This window comes from Dendropsophus ebraccatus, chromosome 1 (genome assembly GCF_027789765.1).
Source record: "Dendropsophus ebraccatus isolate aDenEbr1 chromosome 1, aDenEbr1.pat, whole genome shotgun sequence".
In the NCBI taxonomy this organism is placed as follows: Eukaryota; Metazoa; Chordata; class Amphibia; order Anura; family Hylidae; genus Dendropsophus; species Dendropsophus ebraccatus.
Window position 1 is genome coordinate 23000430 of NC_091454.1, and position 16163 is coordinate 23016592.

Here is a 16163-nt window from a genome sequence, read left to right on the forward strand (position 1 = left end):
TTGCGTCGCATGAGGCCTGGTGATTATTTGTCCCTCATAGTTAAACATAGCATATTTAATGGGAAACGATAGGTCCCTATAGTGCACAGGAGCTGAGGATGTGGGTAAGTGTCTTACCTTCATCCTTGGCGTTGTTTTCATGCACTGTGTAGTTTAATCCATATGCTAATGAGGCAGTTTGGTGCACTGGGGGTGGGACTACTACCCTCAATGCACCGATTCACCCCTGCCGGCCCGCTCCTTCTTCGGAATATTGGGGGTTGCTCTGCAGTAACGTCACTCTGACACTCATCATTGCTGAGCACCGGATGAATACTCATTAGAACTGCCTCATTAGCATATGGATTTAACTACAAACTATCTGAAAACTGAGCTGAGGATTACAGCTGTGGAGTACAAACTGGATGCATGTGTCCAATGTAGTTGCCAATGGGAGCCATTAGCTCCCACATTAGAGATGAGCAAAGTTGCCTAAAGTTTGGGTACGCACAACATCTCAGTCCTGCTGTCTGTAGAAGGTGGATGCAACCTGAAGACTGCCTGGAAAACATCCCTGCCGATGCCGCTGCTGATGCACTCACATGCCCTGCCGGGGACTGACTGCAGAGCTCACCGCCCCAGCCTCCTGCCGACTCGTTTCCTAAAGTGTCACCCAACAGCGCGGCATCGGCAGTGGCCGCAGGCATGTGCATGTGATGGGGATGGCCCTGGTACTACTCCCACTCTATGATGGGGGAGTAGTACAGTGTATATGTGTGTATACATAGACGTGTTACGTAGACATCCATTGAATCCATAAAGTGTCCAGCAGGGGGCGCACTATAGATCTATATATATATATATATATATATATATATATATATATATATATATATATATATATATATATATAGAAGTCAATGGTACTCATTGACTTCTATATATAGTGCACCCCCTGCTGGACACTCCATAGGAACTACAACTGATTTGTGACGTCACAGTTTTTGAGAGAATTTGAAGATTCCATGATCTACTAAATTAAGGGAAATAGCCCTATATGTGCATTTCCCATAATTAATGTAAATTAGAATTTGTCTAAATTTCCATAAGTAATAACATATTAAAAAAATACTTTTGACCGAACTTCTCCTTTAAATGTCAATCGTTCAGGTTTGTTCAGACCCAAACTTTCGGCAAGTTTACTCATCTCTGCTCCGCATGTTTAGGGGATATCCATAACTAGAAAAAGCACAGCTACTTTCTTGCAAGAACAGTGCCACCCCTGTCCTGAGGTTGTGTGTAGTATTACAATTAATGTCAATGGACCTTAGATGCTAAACCTACACCCAAGCTTAGGACATGAGTGTTGCCGTTTCTGGAAGAAAGCGGCCATGTTTTTCTAAGCCTCGATATAGACTTTGTTCAGAATCTGTACCAAGCCTTACGGTACCATTATTCCCCTTAGATCCTGAAGGACCTGAGTTGTTCCGTGCCTTCATCTCTGGAGGATTTAATGGATGAGGCGTCTCGCATGTCGGAACGGACCGTGGTAGACACGTCCGCCCTTATAGCTCCTTTTGAAGCTGCAACCATTGGATCCCAGGACTGCGGTATCAGCAATAAGGTAACATCGGAGACATTGAAAATAGTTCTATACACTTGTAGAATGAGATGTGAATAAGATATAAGAATCCGATCGGCACTTGTTCACATTCATGTTTACAGGGGTTTGAGTGAATGATCGTTCTTGCGATCCTCCATTCTAATCTGCGCTCCCATAGACCTCATTGTTTGTCCCTATTTACATATTGACATAAATGATTTTCATGTCTACATAAAAGATGCGATCAGCTGACAAGCGTCGGATCGCTGGAAGGTTGGCCTCAGGCGCTGGTTGCCAGAAACTGGATCCTCCACCCTTTAAAGGGGTTATCCAGCATTAGAAAAACATGGCCACTTTCTTCCAGAGACAGCACCACTCTTGTCTCCAGTTTGGGTGCAGGTTTTGCAAGTTCCAAGTGAATAGAGCTTCATTGCAAACTGCACCTCAACTGGAAACAAGAGTGGTGTTGTCACCCTTTAAAGGGCACCTGTTGTTTTTAACAGATATTTTTTACAGCAAACCCTGTTCATTAGAATTAAAAAAGTTTTAATGTAGAAATCATCCTACAGGGAGGGGAAGGCTGAGCGCTGAGCTTCAGCTATTGTGAATGATGTCTTTATACTGTTGTACTGTTGTCATAATTAACTGTAATCCATGTAATGTCAAAGAGAACAGTTTTTGAAGGTCATGTAGGGGGTCCTGCAGTAGATTTTGTGTTTGGGCCTCCTTCTGCATCTAAAAGAGGAAGGGGATTCTATAGTAGCTATTGTATGCTAATGTCACATGTCTGTGGTGACATCACTGTAGACAGCTTGTCGACATATGGGTAAGCTATTCTTTAAAGGGGTACTCCGGTGGGGAAAAAAAAATCTTTCAAATCAACTGGTCTCAAAAAGTTACATAGATTTGTAATTTACTTCTATTTCAAAATCTCCAGTCTTCCAGTACTTATCAGCTGATTTTTTTTTTACTATTAACTAAATGGAAATTTCCAGTCCCATGGCAGACGGAGGGTGTCTTGTAAGTAAATCGTTGATTACAGAGCCCCCTAGTGTATAAATTAGGCTACTCCTGTGCCTGCTTAGTGCTGAGCCGCGGAGGTTCACGTCACTTTACAAAGTAAATACAGAGGGAGGTTAGAGGAGTAGTCACATATCTGCCCAGTGTTTGCGGCTTCTAGATCCTCATGGATATGTACGGAACCTTGACCTAGACAGAAGTGGGACTCGGCGGAGGAGATTTATCGAAACTTGCGCAGTTCATGAGAATCAGAAAGGTTGTGACCTCCTTCGACAGCACAAGTCTTCACACATCAACTTCATTGGGGCAATTTTTTTTTATTTATTGCATGAATGTGATGGGAAATAGGATATACGAGGCTTATGGAAAGTCTTCACTCTCTGTTAGGTTGCGGCCTTGCGGTTTGGGGCAGAGAGAAGGGTCAGGGTTAGGCTGCGTTTACACGGAACGATTATCGTGCGAATTTGCACGATAACGAAATAATCGTGTAAACGCAGCGAACGATCAAGCGACGAGCGAGAAATTGTTCATTTTGATCTTTGAACATGTTCTCAAACCGTCGTTGGTTGTTCGCAAAAAAATTTGCAGATCGTTCCGTGTAAACAGTCGTTCACCGATTTTACCTATGTGCAAGATAGGCTTAAGCAAAACGATTTTTCCGTGTGATATATCGTTCCGTCTAAAGGCTGATCGTTATTAAAAATTAATTATCGCTCCTTGTAAACGCAGCATAATGTGCACTCATGTAGACCTAGCTTGGTGGCAGCGGCAGCAGGACACAGGAGCAGCGGGACCACTCATAGGGATCAGTCCAGGGTCCTATTAGACAAAGTGATTTTTAATGATTATCGATTAACGATAAGCGATCACAAGTGAGATTGTTTATTGTTAACCTGAAATCATTCACCGTATTATACAGAACGATGGTCGTTAGTTACCATCGTTACTACAATCAGCCAATCACTTGCTGATCCCAGCAAAAGAAGGAACAATTTGGAATTACACTGAACGATTAGTAAACGAATGTGAAATGACATCGTTGCCTGCAATTACACGGAACGATTATTGTTTAAATTCGAACGATCTTACGATTTTCCGCACAATAATCGGGCCCTAAGGGAGCGATAATGTGCCCAATTAGGCCGATTTGGGCAGATATCGCTCCGTGTAATAAAGACAATGGGGGAGATTTATCAAACATGATGTAAAGTGAAACTGGCTCAGTTGCCCCTAGCAACCAATCAGATTCCTCCTTTCATTCCTCACAGCCTCTTTGGAAAATGAAAGGTGGAATCTGATTGGTTGCTAGGGGCAACTGAGCCAGTTTTACTTTATACCATGTTTGACAAATCTCCCCCACTGAAACCATCTTCGGCTGATCGTTATCTTTTAAAGGGAACCAACCATTTTAAAAATTCCCATGAAGCCGTATGTACGGTGTAATGAAGCCCCCTGCACTGCTTCCAAATGTGTGACCGACACCTTTGAGCTTTGCATATACTGTTTCCGGGGGTATTGGATCTCTTTAACATGCCCATAAAATCATCTGGCGCTTTGCTTTGCTATTTGTAATAGTGATGCGCGGCCGATGGCTAAGGAATGTGTACAGTAAAATAATATATACTTTACCTCTCTGTCCTCCCCCAGTGTCTCTCCAGCTTCTCTGTGTGTTCCCTGCAGCCGCCACTGGCACTGCTAAATACATCTATCCAGTGACAGGCCGCTCAGCCAATCACTGGCGGCGGTGCTGTCCTGTCTCTGCCAGAGATTGGCTGAGCGTCCTGTCACCTAAGATACAGCTTCAGCAGAATCTAGAGCATGGGTCTCCAAACTGCGGCTCTCCCGCTGTTGCGAAACCACAACTCCCATCATGCCTGGACAGCTAAAGCTTTGGATTTGGCTGTCCAGACATGATGGAAAATGTAGTTTTGCAACAGTTGGAGGGCCGCAGTTTGGAGACCCATGATCTAGAGGGACACTGGGGGAGGACGGAGAGGTAAAGTATATACTTTATTATTTATTATATATAGCAAGGGCTGCACGGATATTGCTAACAATATATAAATATATATATATATATATATATATATATATATATATATATATATATATATATATATAGCCCTTGCTTCACAATCCTGGTGTAATAGGCTTAGTAAGCGAGCGCCAATCTAGCAGATGTCAGGTTGTGTAATCTGTCAGACCACCCCCAGCTTAGGCTCCACCTCCTAGGCCAGCACCCTGATGATAGAACATGCACAAAAATCTCAATATTAAAGGGGAACTTCATACTTACAACCCTGCTGATAGGTACCTGGGAATGTGCAGCTCTGCCCCTCTACCTGATGATAGTTCCCTCTAAACTATCTTAACTACTATATCAGGATATACCCCTGTGTAATTTTGAGGTAGCAGCATCCAGGCCTTACTACATATATGTCCCTTATAGGTTAAAAGGTTTATTTTTTATTTTTTGCCTATTCTCTAGATAGGCCAATAATATCTCATAGGTGGAGGTCAGCTGTTTGCCAGAACCTCATTGCCCTTATACAGAGACTGAAGCAGACAGCTCCATACAATGTGTAGTGGCCATGCTGAGTTACTGCACCTCAGCCCCCGTTCACTTCAATAGGAGCTGGGTTAATCTGGTATAGATGATCATTGATGTGCCGCAAGATCTACCATGTCCGGACAGTGGAGAATCTTAGATATCATGGACCTTAAACTCAGAATTATTAGGTTTTCAGAATTTTCAGATAGTTATAGAAAATGTGTATATAACATTGCGATGGACCTGTACAGGCGTTGATGTGATGCTACTTTTGGGTCTCCTGTTGGAAAACGGCCAACAAAATTCCTTGTATATAGCTAAAAATATTTAAAGTAAATCACTATCGTAAATTACTCTATGTATGGAACAGCTTATACATTGCATATTATTTTATTGAGACGTCTCTTCCTAACTTCTCTTCAGCCTGAGGGAGATAAGAAGAGTCCTCCGTTGGTCCAGCCTTCTGATGGGACGCCCAATGCTTTACACCAAGAGCGAAGGAAGAGGAAGGAGATGGACGAGTCGGCCCCACCAGACAAAGAGAGACTAAGTAAGCATTTAAGATTGACAGGTCAGTACTGTAGATGGAAATGAGTCTAGGATCATAGTGACCATTAAGTTAATTATAGAAACCACAATCCGTAGCCGGATCTGTTGTTTGATCGAGCCAAATCGTGCCGGCAAACACCATTAATTTATAATGGGGTGGTGGTGTTTTTTTATTTATTTTTTTATTTTTTTTATTTTGCATGAGGTGCAATTCTTAGTGACTCCCAAATGGCAGTGTGAACAGGGTTTTAATTGGCTTCAAGTGTGTGTTGTGTTTCCTTAAGATTTACAGCCTTAGGCCTCCTTCACACGTCCTTGGTCTTTTTACGGTCCGGAAACACTGATCAGGAAGCCTTTCAGGAAGGTTCAGGAAACCATCAGGGGCAGCTGTGCTCCAATCCGCCATCCCTCTGTCTGTTTTCTCTGTGAGTGCATGAGTGACATCACTTGTGCGCTGAAACGCTGCAGGGGAAAGAGAGCCATAAGAGACATAATGCTGCCTCTGCCAGAAGAGTTATTGACAGGGCCAGGAGCCAATAGCTCCTGACCCTGTCAAACGCAGCGCTGCATTTAACTGTATGTGCTCCGGATTAGGAGCACATACAGTTAAAGGGCCAGTGTCAGCACCCGGCAGCACTTGTCTGATTGCTGACGCTGTCCGAGGCTGGCTGGCAGTTCATCCAGAATTTAAGATGGTAACTGAATGTGCATGCGGAGCTGTCCAGAATTCCAGACAATTATAGGACCTTTCCAGATCAGGAAAAATCCTGAAAGGTGTTTGTGCCTAATTGAACCCTATAGGTCAGGAAATCCATCCAGATTTCCTGATAAGGAAAAGTTATCCAGATTTCTTATGTGTGCATGGGGCCTCAGGACTCAGAACTACTTTTACCAGGAAGCACTGTAAGAAAACGTACCCCTCCCCCTTACCGTTCCTTTATAAGGGTTCTATTACACAGCCCGATCATAAACTGTAAATGAGCAGTGAGCAATTACATGGGCTGACTATCGGACAGCAGGGGCTGCACAGACATCATTACAGATGACCATGCAGCCCTTGCCTTTAGTGTAATATAATTAAGTATTAACTCACCTTACTACGTTCCCTGCTGTTCTTGGGCCTTCCCTTGTGTCCTCAAAGGCCTTCTGCTCCGGTCTCTGTACTGACAGGCCATGGCCTCTCAGGCGATCACTGGACAAGGCCTGTCTCGTCTATTGATTAACTGAGAGGCCGCGGCCTGTCAGTGCAGAGACCGGAGCAAAAGGCAAAGCTGCAGACACCGGTAAGGCCCGAGGACACCTGGGAACGTGGTAATGTAAGTTAATACTTTATTATTTTATACTACAATCATCAGGTGACGGGCGCGCATCGCTATTACACGTAACGATGTGCGCCCGACGTCTGATGATTTTAGGTCAGGACCTAAAGAAACAATCAGCCGATGATCGTTTCGGTGACTGATCGATCTCTCTATTAGACAGAGCGATAATCGGCCTATTATCGCTCAGTGCAACAAAACCCTAAGGGGTGTAAAGTGAAACTGGCTCAGTTGCCCCTAGCAACCAATCAGATTTCACCTTTCATTCCTCAGACTCTTTGGAAAGTGAAAGGTGGAATCTGATTGGTTGCTAGGGGCAACTGAGCCAGTTTCACTTTACACCAAGTTTGATAAATCTCCCCCTAAGGGTACAAACACACACACACCGTATACGCAGCAGATCTGCAGCAGATTTGATGGTGCAGATTTGATGCTGTGTTCAGTTATTTAGATCTAATCTGCTGTGTGTCTGCTGCGTATGTGTGGGTTTGTACCCTGAGTCTCCACTTTCATGCAAAGACCTATGGGTGAGATTTATCAAACATGGTGTAAAGTGAAACTGGCTCAGTTGCCCCTAGCAACCAATCAGATTCCACTTTTCCTTCCTCACAGACTCTTTGGAAAATTAAAAATGGAATCTGATTGGTTGCTAGGGGCAACTGGGCCTACTCTACTTTACACCAGTTTGATAAATCTCCCCCATAGAGTTGTTGTTTTTTTGTTTTTTTTTATTCTATTCCATTGCTGCCATATTATGTTGTTGTTCTCTAGAAGCGTTACTTCTCGTGGAGTATATTTCTGTAATAAAGTGTGATACCAAGTACCATATGGCGAGAATTCACACAGCTTCTCCTGTTCTTGTTGTAATACATCATATTTACGGTATAATAATAATAAGTTATATAATGGTGTGATAGGGTTTGCTTATCCATTCCTTACTAGTTTCAAGACTTATAGGACCAGTCAGGACCCCTTTAAATTCACCCCTACCCTTCATACTAAGCATCTCTGATGCCATTGCCGTAACAATATATAACTAACAGAGTAAGATTGGGTATTATAATGGACAGTGGCACGTCATTCCCTCTCTGCCGTGCGCCATCATAAATCTTCCCGTCTTGAAATCCTATTAGCGCCCGCCTCTTATGTAGTGTCTCCCATTCCCCGTCTGTACAGAGATGACTCACAGAGGTTCTGCGTCCGCTCCCATTGTCTCCAGGCCATTAAACGGATGAAAAGCTCAGTGCTATCTGCCACTGTGTACACGCCGCTCTCCTCCGTATCCCATTTCATGGCCTCATTTAATGTTCTGAGTGATTCTTTGGTTCCTAATTCGGCCCCTATTGCACTCCGACTAATAAACTTATAGTAGGAAGCTAAATTGTATGTAATGTACTATCAGCTGATGCTAGGGCAGGGGCGTTGGGAAACCCCACGTCACTTTGTCATCTTCACTTTTGGCCATTATTGTCGATTGCTGTATATGCGTCTGCTCATACAGTAGGGAAAGCAGGAAGATGCTCTTTGAGCCAGGGCTGTGGAGTCGGTAAGCCGCAGCTCCGACTCCAACTCCGACTCCGACTCCTGAATTTTATCAGGACTGACTCCGACTCCCGACTCCGACTCCTGCTCCTTCATAAATGGCCGGTCAGATACCAAAGGAGTTATTTATCACACTGGTTGAGCAGCTTCTCCCTAATGTCCTACATGATCCTGGTGTAACTTCTGAGTGAATAAAGGAATACTGTATATAAAGCAGCTTCTCCTGTATGTGCAGCGGATGCAGCCAGTCTCCAGCCTCCATGTCCTGAACAACTCAGAACTAGACTAGATGGAGCAGGTGGTTTTTCCTGCTGACAATCGTCGATGTTTCTAACTAATATTCACCATACACAGAGAAACACTGCTAACACTGCCAAATCCCTGTGATACAGAGGGGTCAGCCATACTGATAGAGTCACACATAGTGATGTTGAGGGTCACTGTGGGGGCAAGCAATAGCGCGCGCGCGCGCGCACACACACACACACACACAGCCTTCTGCAGCCATAGCACACACACAGAGCCTGCTGCAGCCATAGCACACACACACAGAGCCTGCTGCAGCCATAGCACACACACACACACAGCCTGCTGCAGCCATAGCACACACACACACAGCCTGCTGCAGCCATAGCACACACACACAGCCTGCTGCAGCCATAGCACACACACACAGCTGCAGCCATAGCGCACACACACACATACAGCCTGCTGCAGCCATAGCACGCACACACACAGCCTGCTGCAGCCATAGCAAATACACACACACACAGCATGCTGCAGCCATAGCACACATACATACATACATACATATGCACATACACACAAACACACCCACCCACCCACACACACAGCCTGCTGCAGCCATAGCGCACACACACACAGACAGCTGCTGTCATAGAACACTGAAGAAAACCACACAATTTTCTACCAGAGAGAAAACACCACACTGAGGACTGAGGTTACTGCTACACTACTTATGCCTTCTCCTCCTCCTCCTCTATATTACACAGGATATCTTCATATTACACTACTGCTGAAATACAATCATCCACCATCCAGGAAGAGAAAAGCACAGATCTTCCCCCACACAATGGATTCTTCCAGCTCAGAAACAAACTGCCAAATAGTGGCTTACAACTTTTCCCCGACCACCCTTATGTAATAGAGCCAGTGATCTATTAGAATGTTGCTCATAAAATATATTGATGAGCAAAACTTATAAAATTCAAATCAAAACTCAATTCTAAATTGTTTAAAGATTTTTTTAAAACTGGAGTTGGAGTCGGTAGTTTTTTTTCCCGGCTCCAAGTCCAACTCCGACTCCAGCCAAAACTAGCTCCGACTCCAACTCTGACTCCGACTCCAGCCAAAACTAGCACCGACTCTGACTCCACGACTCCGACTCCACAGCCCTGCTTTGAGCAAATGGCAGGCATTGCAGTGGTCTGATCTCTACCACTATGGATATCCCTGCAATAGGCCATGTCTTTCTCTCATTCTCTAGTGTTACTGAGAAAATAGAATTTTATTTTACGGTAGGCTGTAAAACAAGACTTTTGTTTGTTTTTAATTTGTATGTACTGACATCTAGTGGGCATTGTAGAAACTGCAGTATTTTATAATTTGTTTTTACATTGATAAATTGAGTATTAAAGGGGCCTACTAGCACTTAAAGGGGTTATCCAGCACTGCAAAAACATGGCCACTTTCTCTCAGAGACAACATTACTTTTGTCTCCAGTTCAGGTGTGGTTTACAATTAAGCTCTATTTACTTCAATGGGACTAAGTTGCAAAACCTGAATCCAAACTGGAGACAAGAGTCTCTGGAAAAAAGTGGCCATGTTTTTAAAGTGCTGGATGACCCCTTTAATATTACATTGGTGATGATCTGACTTTTGGACCGCCACTAACCACCCGATTGAAGGGTACAGGGTCTATTTTTATGTATTAGGCAAAGGTCTGTACATTCTGTAATGGATGTGCAGCAATGTCTAATTTACTTGAAAGGCATTGAGCTGCAGTACCAAGTGCAGCCACTACTAAAGGTATGGCACTGTGCCTGGTAAACACTGAAGTGGACACAGTACAGCAGATCATTGAAGGAGCCAGACAACCATCAATCTGATATTGATGGCTTATTATAAGGATAGATACCCCCCCCCCTAAAATGAGCAGCTTACTTAAGTGGCTTGTCATTACAGTGCTAACCACAGTGCCCCTATATTGTACCATAATTTATTCAGAACACTCCACAACACACCATGCCATAGTGCCCCCATAAGGGTTATTCACAAGACTACCCATTAAAGCCAGACACAGTACCCTACATAAGTCATTCACATTGCAGCCTGCCACAGTACTGCTTTAGGTTATTCTACCACATCACAGCCTTTCACAGTACCTTCATACGTCATTCACATCACAGCCTAGTACAGTGCCCCCATAACAGTCATTTACAACACAGCCTAATACAGTGCCTTCATAACAGAGTCATTCACATCACAGCCTAGTACAGTGCCCCCATAACAGTCATTTACAACACAGCCTAATACAGTGCCTTCATAACAGAGTCATTCACATCGCAGCCTAGTACAGTGCCCCAAAACAAAGTCATTCATATCACAGCCTAATACAGTACTGCTATAGGTTATTCTCCCAAATCACAGCCTGCCACAGTGCCCCATAACAGAGTCATTCACATTACAGCCTGACAGTGCCCCCATAACAGAGTCATTCACAACACCCTCACAACTCCAGGTTATTTTAATTAAAATTTTAATCGGTGACTTTCTCTATTAAGGTGGCACCAGGGAGCTAATTTGCATATTCTTCTTCCCAGGATTCCCAGTGGAGCACAAATGGCCTATAAGCCGCCTCCTTTTTTTGTGCTCTCCTCAAGGAGAAACATCACCCCATTAGTTTTATTTCAACTTAAAAGACTTTTTTTTTTACAACTTTTGATGTCCCCGTATTTATTTTCTGACACCCAGAAGTGGCATCACGTATCCTGATCTTCACAGCTTAGTAAAGGATGTCTCCCCTTTATACTAGTGCCGCAGTTCTAACCCTGCAAATGAGAGAGCACCGATAAATATAGAAGATGTCACGTCCTCTAATATGTTTTGCAGACTCTCGGGAAGACGAGGAGAATCACAAGGATTGTCTCCCGCCTGATCTGTCGCTAAAAGATATCTTAAGCCTCTCGGATGTAGAATGTTCCCTGTGTATTCGGTGAGTTACAGAGAGAGAGCAAAGTGATGAAAGAAAGTCCTATGTGGTGTTCTAGAAAAATCATAAAAATCTTATCCCCATAGACTGTGGAAGTCACAAATGTATATATGATTTATATATGGGTTGTATTGTACTTTCACACAGATGCAGATTAGCTGCTGCATGTCCTGCAGGAAGTGGTGGATTCTTTCCAGTCTGAGACCGTGCTCTCTGCTGCCACTTCTGTCCGTGTCAGGAACTGTGCAAAGCAGGAGAAGCTTTCTATGGGGTTTTGTTACTGCACTGGACAGTTCCTGCCATGGACAGAGGTGGCAGCAGACAGCACGGTGTCAGACTGGAAAGAATACACCACTTCCTGCTGGACATACAGCAGCTGATAAGTACTGGAGGACTTGAGATTTTTAAGTGACACTGTCACCCTGTTTCTGTGTGAGAACTTCTCTATGCAGCTGTAAAGCCTAAAATTCTGCAGTTTTCATACCTTACTTTACTGTGGATTTCTTGGTGCATGGTCCAGTGAAAAATGCTTTTTATCGTTGGTGATTTGTGCCACTTGGGCGGGGCTTCATGTCCGCATCGCTGCTTGGACCAGCCTACATTGGTGCCGTAGGCCCCACCCCTCTGTTACATCATTGCAGTCTAAGTCCCGCCCCCTCGACGGCCATTGAAAAGGGCTGACGTTTATGATGTCACGGAGGGGAGGGGCCAACATTGGCTATGTGGACGTGGCTAAGTGGCATTTTTCATTGTATTTTTAATAAATAAAAAGAAACTATTAAATAATTTCTTCCAATATACTTTATTAGTCACATTGGAGGAGATTTATCAAACATGGTGTAAAGTGAAACTGGCTCAGTTGCCCCTAGCAACCAATCAGATTCCACTTCTCATTCCTCACAGACTCCTTGGATAATGAAAGGTGGAATCTGATTGGTTGCTAGGGGCAACTGAGACAGTTTCACTTTACACCATGTTTGATAAATCTCCTCCATTGTGTGTGAAAGTTAGTGTTAAACTGCCCCCCCCCCCCCCCCCCATTTCTAATCTGTCATTGCTAGACCTTCTCCATATACAGTAGCAGAGCTGCACTTTCCATGCTCACTATCTCTGATTGTAGAGAAAGAGAGCACTGGGTACAGCATCAGGTAACGCTGTTAAGAGATAGACAGCGCCCAGAAAAGCTGTGCAGGAGTGCGCAGTGCAGGTGCGACTCTGCCATTGCCTGCTCCCCTAGGTACACAGCTGAGTGCGGGCAGTAGCAGACTGTTCCTGGTTGACTCTATGCTGCCTCTTGCATCAGGTAAAGTGATATAGAGGAGGAGCCCTGGGAGCAGGGAGCACACGAAACAACTACTGCCCCCATATAGGTACTATGTACAGACAGAAAATAACAACTACAGTTTAGGGATTCGGAAGTGGGTGGGGGGAGGGGCACCAGTTTAGAGCAATTTGTCACACATAAGGGGACCAATGTAACTAATAAAGTACATTGAAAAAAAAAATAAATTAAAATGGCTTAAAGGGAGTAAGTTAGTTTTACTTGTCCCCTCTTCACACCATATGGGTAAAGTAAGAGATTTCGGTGACCTCTGGGCCCCTAGGGAATCTTTAGAACGGCTTCCCGACTCCTAATGCAGCAGCGGGTCAGCACTGCTGCTCTATTCATTCTCAGATCCCTTTAAATGTTGTAAATTACATCTGACCCATGTGAAAGCACCACAATAGGTTTGTATATTCACCAAGTTCTATTACATACTTTGTGGGGTCACATCTCCCTCTACTTGCATGGTTTTCTTCTGCCCCCCCCTAAACTTAGTAATGGGGTAATTGAATCTTCATGTGACCCCAACTTGGTGGGAGCTAATGTATGTTACCCTTTGTATACACCAAATATAGGGTAAAAACAAGATGGGTACAGGCCCTTAGATATTGACCCCCTAATGCGGAAACAAGGGCTGATGTGAGCGATTAGGATTTTGTACAGCGCCGCTATATAACCAGTGGCAAATAAATGAGGGTATCTATGGTTAATGGAGTGAAATCTTTAAAGGGGTAGTGCACCCAAAAAAAATTTCTTTCAAATCAACTGCTGCCATGAAGTGCCAGAGATTTGTAATTTACTTCTATTAAAAAATCTCAAGCCTTCCAGTACTTATCAGCTGTTGTATGCCCAGCAGGAAGTGGTGTTTCTTTCCTGTCTGACACAGTGCTCTCTGTTGCCTCCTCTGTCCATGTCAGGAACTGTCCAGAGAAGGAGCAAATCCCCATAGAAAACCTCTCCTGCTCTCCAGACTGGAAATAATACCACTTCCTGCTGGGCATACAGCAGCTGATAAGTACTGGAAGGCTTGACATTTTTTAATAGAAGTAAATTACAAATCTCTGGCACTTCATGGCAGCAGTTGATTTGAAAGAAAAACATTTTTGGTGCACTACCCCTTTAAGTTCCTTCCCGTCACCTCTACACGATGTTCTCTGCCGTCTCTACAGAGCAGCATGACAGTCCTCCAGTCTATTTAGAGGCGCATTTAGAGGGATTTGGAGAGGCTGGCATGTTTCCCTGGAAACTGTATGCAGAAAGGAGTTTCATTGTTGCAAAAAACACAGCTGGAATCAATGCAAAAAGCCAAAACCGCAGAGACCGTGTCCTTGTAGAATGGAGCGGGCGGAACGGCTAATGCACCGGAGAGATGTCTGTCTCCTCTGGCAGGAGCCTTGTGCACATAGGGTACAGCGGGTACTATGGGGGATACATGTCACAGATGGATTCTACAATACAATGCTGAAGGTGTGTCACCGGGAACATTTCATTCGCTTATAGGAACTTATAATAGTATCGTTTATAAGATGCTCTGCAACCCTAAAGCCCCTAGTGAGGATTAGGGATCAGTATACAGCATATACAGCACTGAAGCCTCTAGTGAGGATTAGGGATCAGTATACAGCCCTGAAGCCCCTAGTGAGGATTAGGGATCAGTATACAGCATATACAGCACTGAAGCCTCTAGTGAGGATTAGGTATCAGTATACAGCCCTGAAGCCCCTAGTGAGGATTAGAGATCAGTATACAGCTTATACAGCCCTGAAGCCTCTAGTGAGGATTAGGGATCAGTATACAGCCCTGAAGCCCCTAGTGAGGATTAGGGATCAGTATACAGCCCTGAAGCCCCTAGTGAGGATTAGGGATCAGTATACAGTTTATACAGCCCTGAAGCCTCTAGTGAGGATTAGGGATCAGTATACAGCCCTGAAGCCCCTAGTGAGGATTAGGGATCAGTATACAGCCCTGAAGCCCCTAGTGAGGATTAGGGATCAGTATACAGCTTATACAGCCCTGAAGCCTCTAGTGAGGATTAGGGATCAGTATACAGCCCTGAAGCCCCTAGTGAGGATTAGGGATCAGTATACAGCTTATACAGCCCTGAAGCCTCTAGTGAGGATTAGGGATCAGTATACAGCATATAGAGCACTGAAGCCTCTAGTGAGGATTAGGGATCAGTATACAGCTTATACAGCCCGGAAGCCCCTAGTGAGGATTAAGGATCAGTATACAGCTTATACAGCCCTGAAGCCCCTAGTGAGGATTAGGGATCAGTATACAGCATATATAGCACTGAAGCCTCTAGTTAGGATTAGGGATCAGTATATAGAATATACTGTCCTGAAGCCTCTAGTGAGGATTAGGGATCAGTATAAAGCACTGAAGCCTCTAGTGAGGATTAGGGATCAGTATACAGCACTGAAGCCTCTAGTGAGGATTAGGGATCAGTATACAGCACTAAAGCCTCTAGTGAGGATTAGGGATCAGTATACAGCATATAGAGCACTGAAGCCTCTAGTGAGGATTAGGGATCAGTATACAGCTTATGCAGCCCTGAAGCCCCTAGTGAGGATTAGGGATCAGTATACAGCATATATAGCACTGAAGCCTCTAGTGAGGATTAGGGATCAGTATATAGAATATACTGTCCTGAAGCCTCTAGTGAGGGTTAGGGATCAGTATACAGCACTGAAGCCTCTAGTGAGGATTAGGGATCAGTATACAGCACTGAAGCCTCTAGTGAGGATTAGGGATCAGTATACAGCACTGAAGCCTCTAGTGAGGATTAGGGATCAGTATACGGCCCTGAAGCCCCTAGTGAGGATTAGGGATCAGTATACAGCATATACAGCACTGAAGCCTCTAGTGAGGATTAGGTATCAGTATACAGCCCTGAAGCCCCTAGTGAGGATTAGGGATCAGTATACAGCTTATACAGCCCTGAAGCCTCTAGTGAGGATTAGGGATCAGTATACAGCCCTGAAGCCCCTAGTGAGGATTAGGGATCAGTATACAGCCCTGAAGCCCCTAGTGAGGATTAGGGA

At 44.3% G+C, this 16163-nt stretch overlaps 1 protein-coding gene across 2 annotated transcripts in view; it reads left to right on the forward strand.

The window, feature by feature from the left end:
• Positions 1-16163, forward strand: part of LOC138790163 (LON peptidase N-terminal domain and RING finger protein 1-like) — a 50681-nt gene that overhangs the window by 13577 nt on the left and 20941 nt on the right. The window contains exons 4-6 of one of the 2 annotated variants that reach the window (XM_069969095.1): positions 1445-1603; positions 5577-5724; positions 11696-11798. In XM_069969095.1, the coding sequence (XP_069825196.1) occupies positions 1445-1603; positions 5577-5724; positions 11696-11798 (410 nt within the window). The remainder of the gene's footprint in view (positions 1-1444; positions 1604-5576; positions 5725-11695; positions 11799-16163) is intronic. The other variant, XM_069969096.1, reaches the window with a different exon arrangement.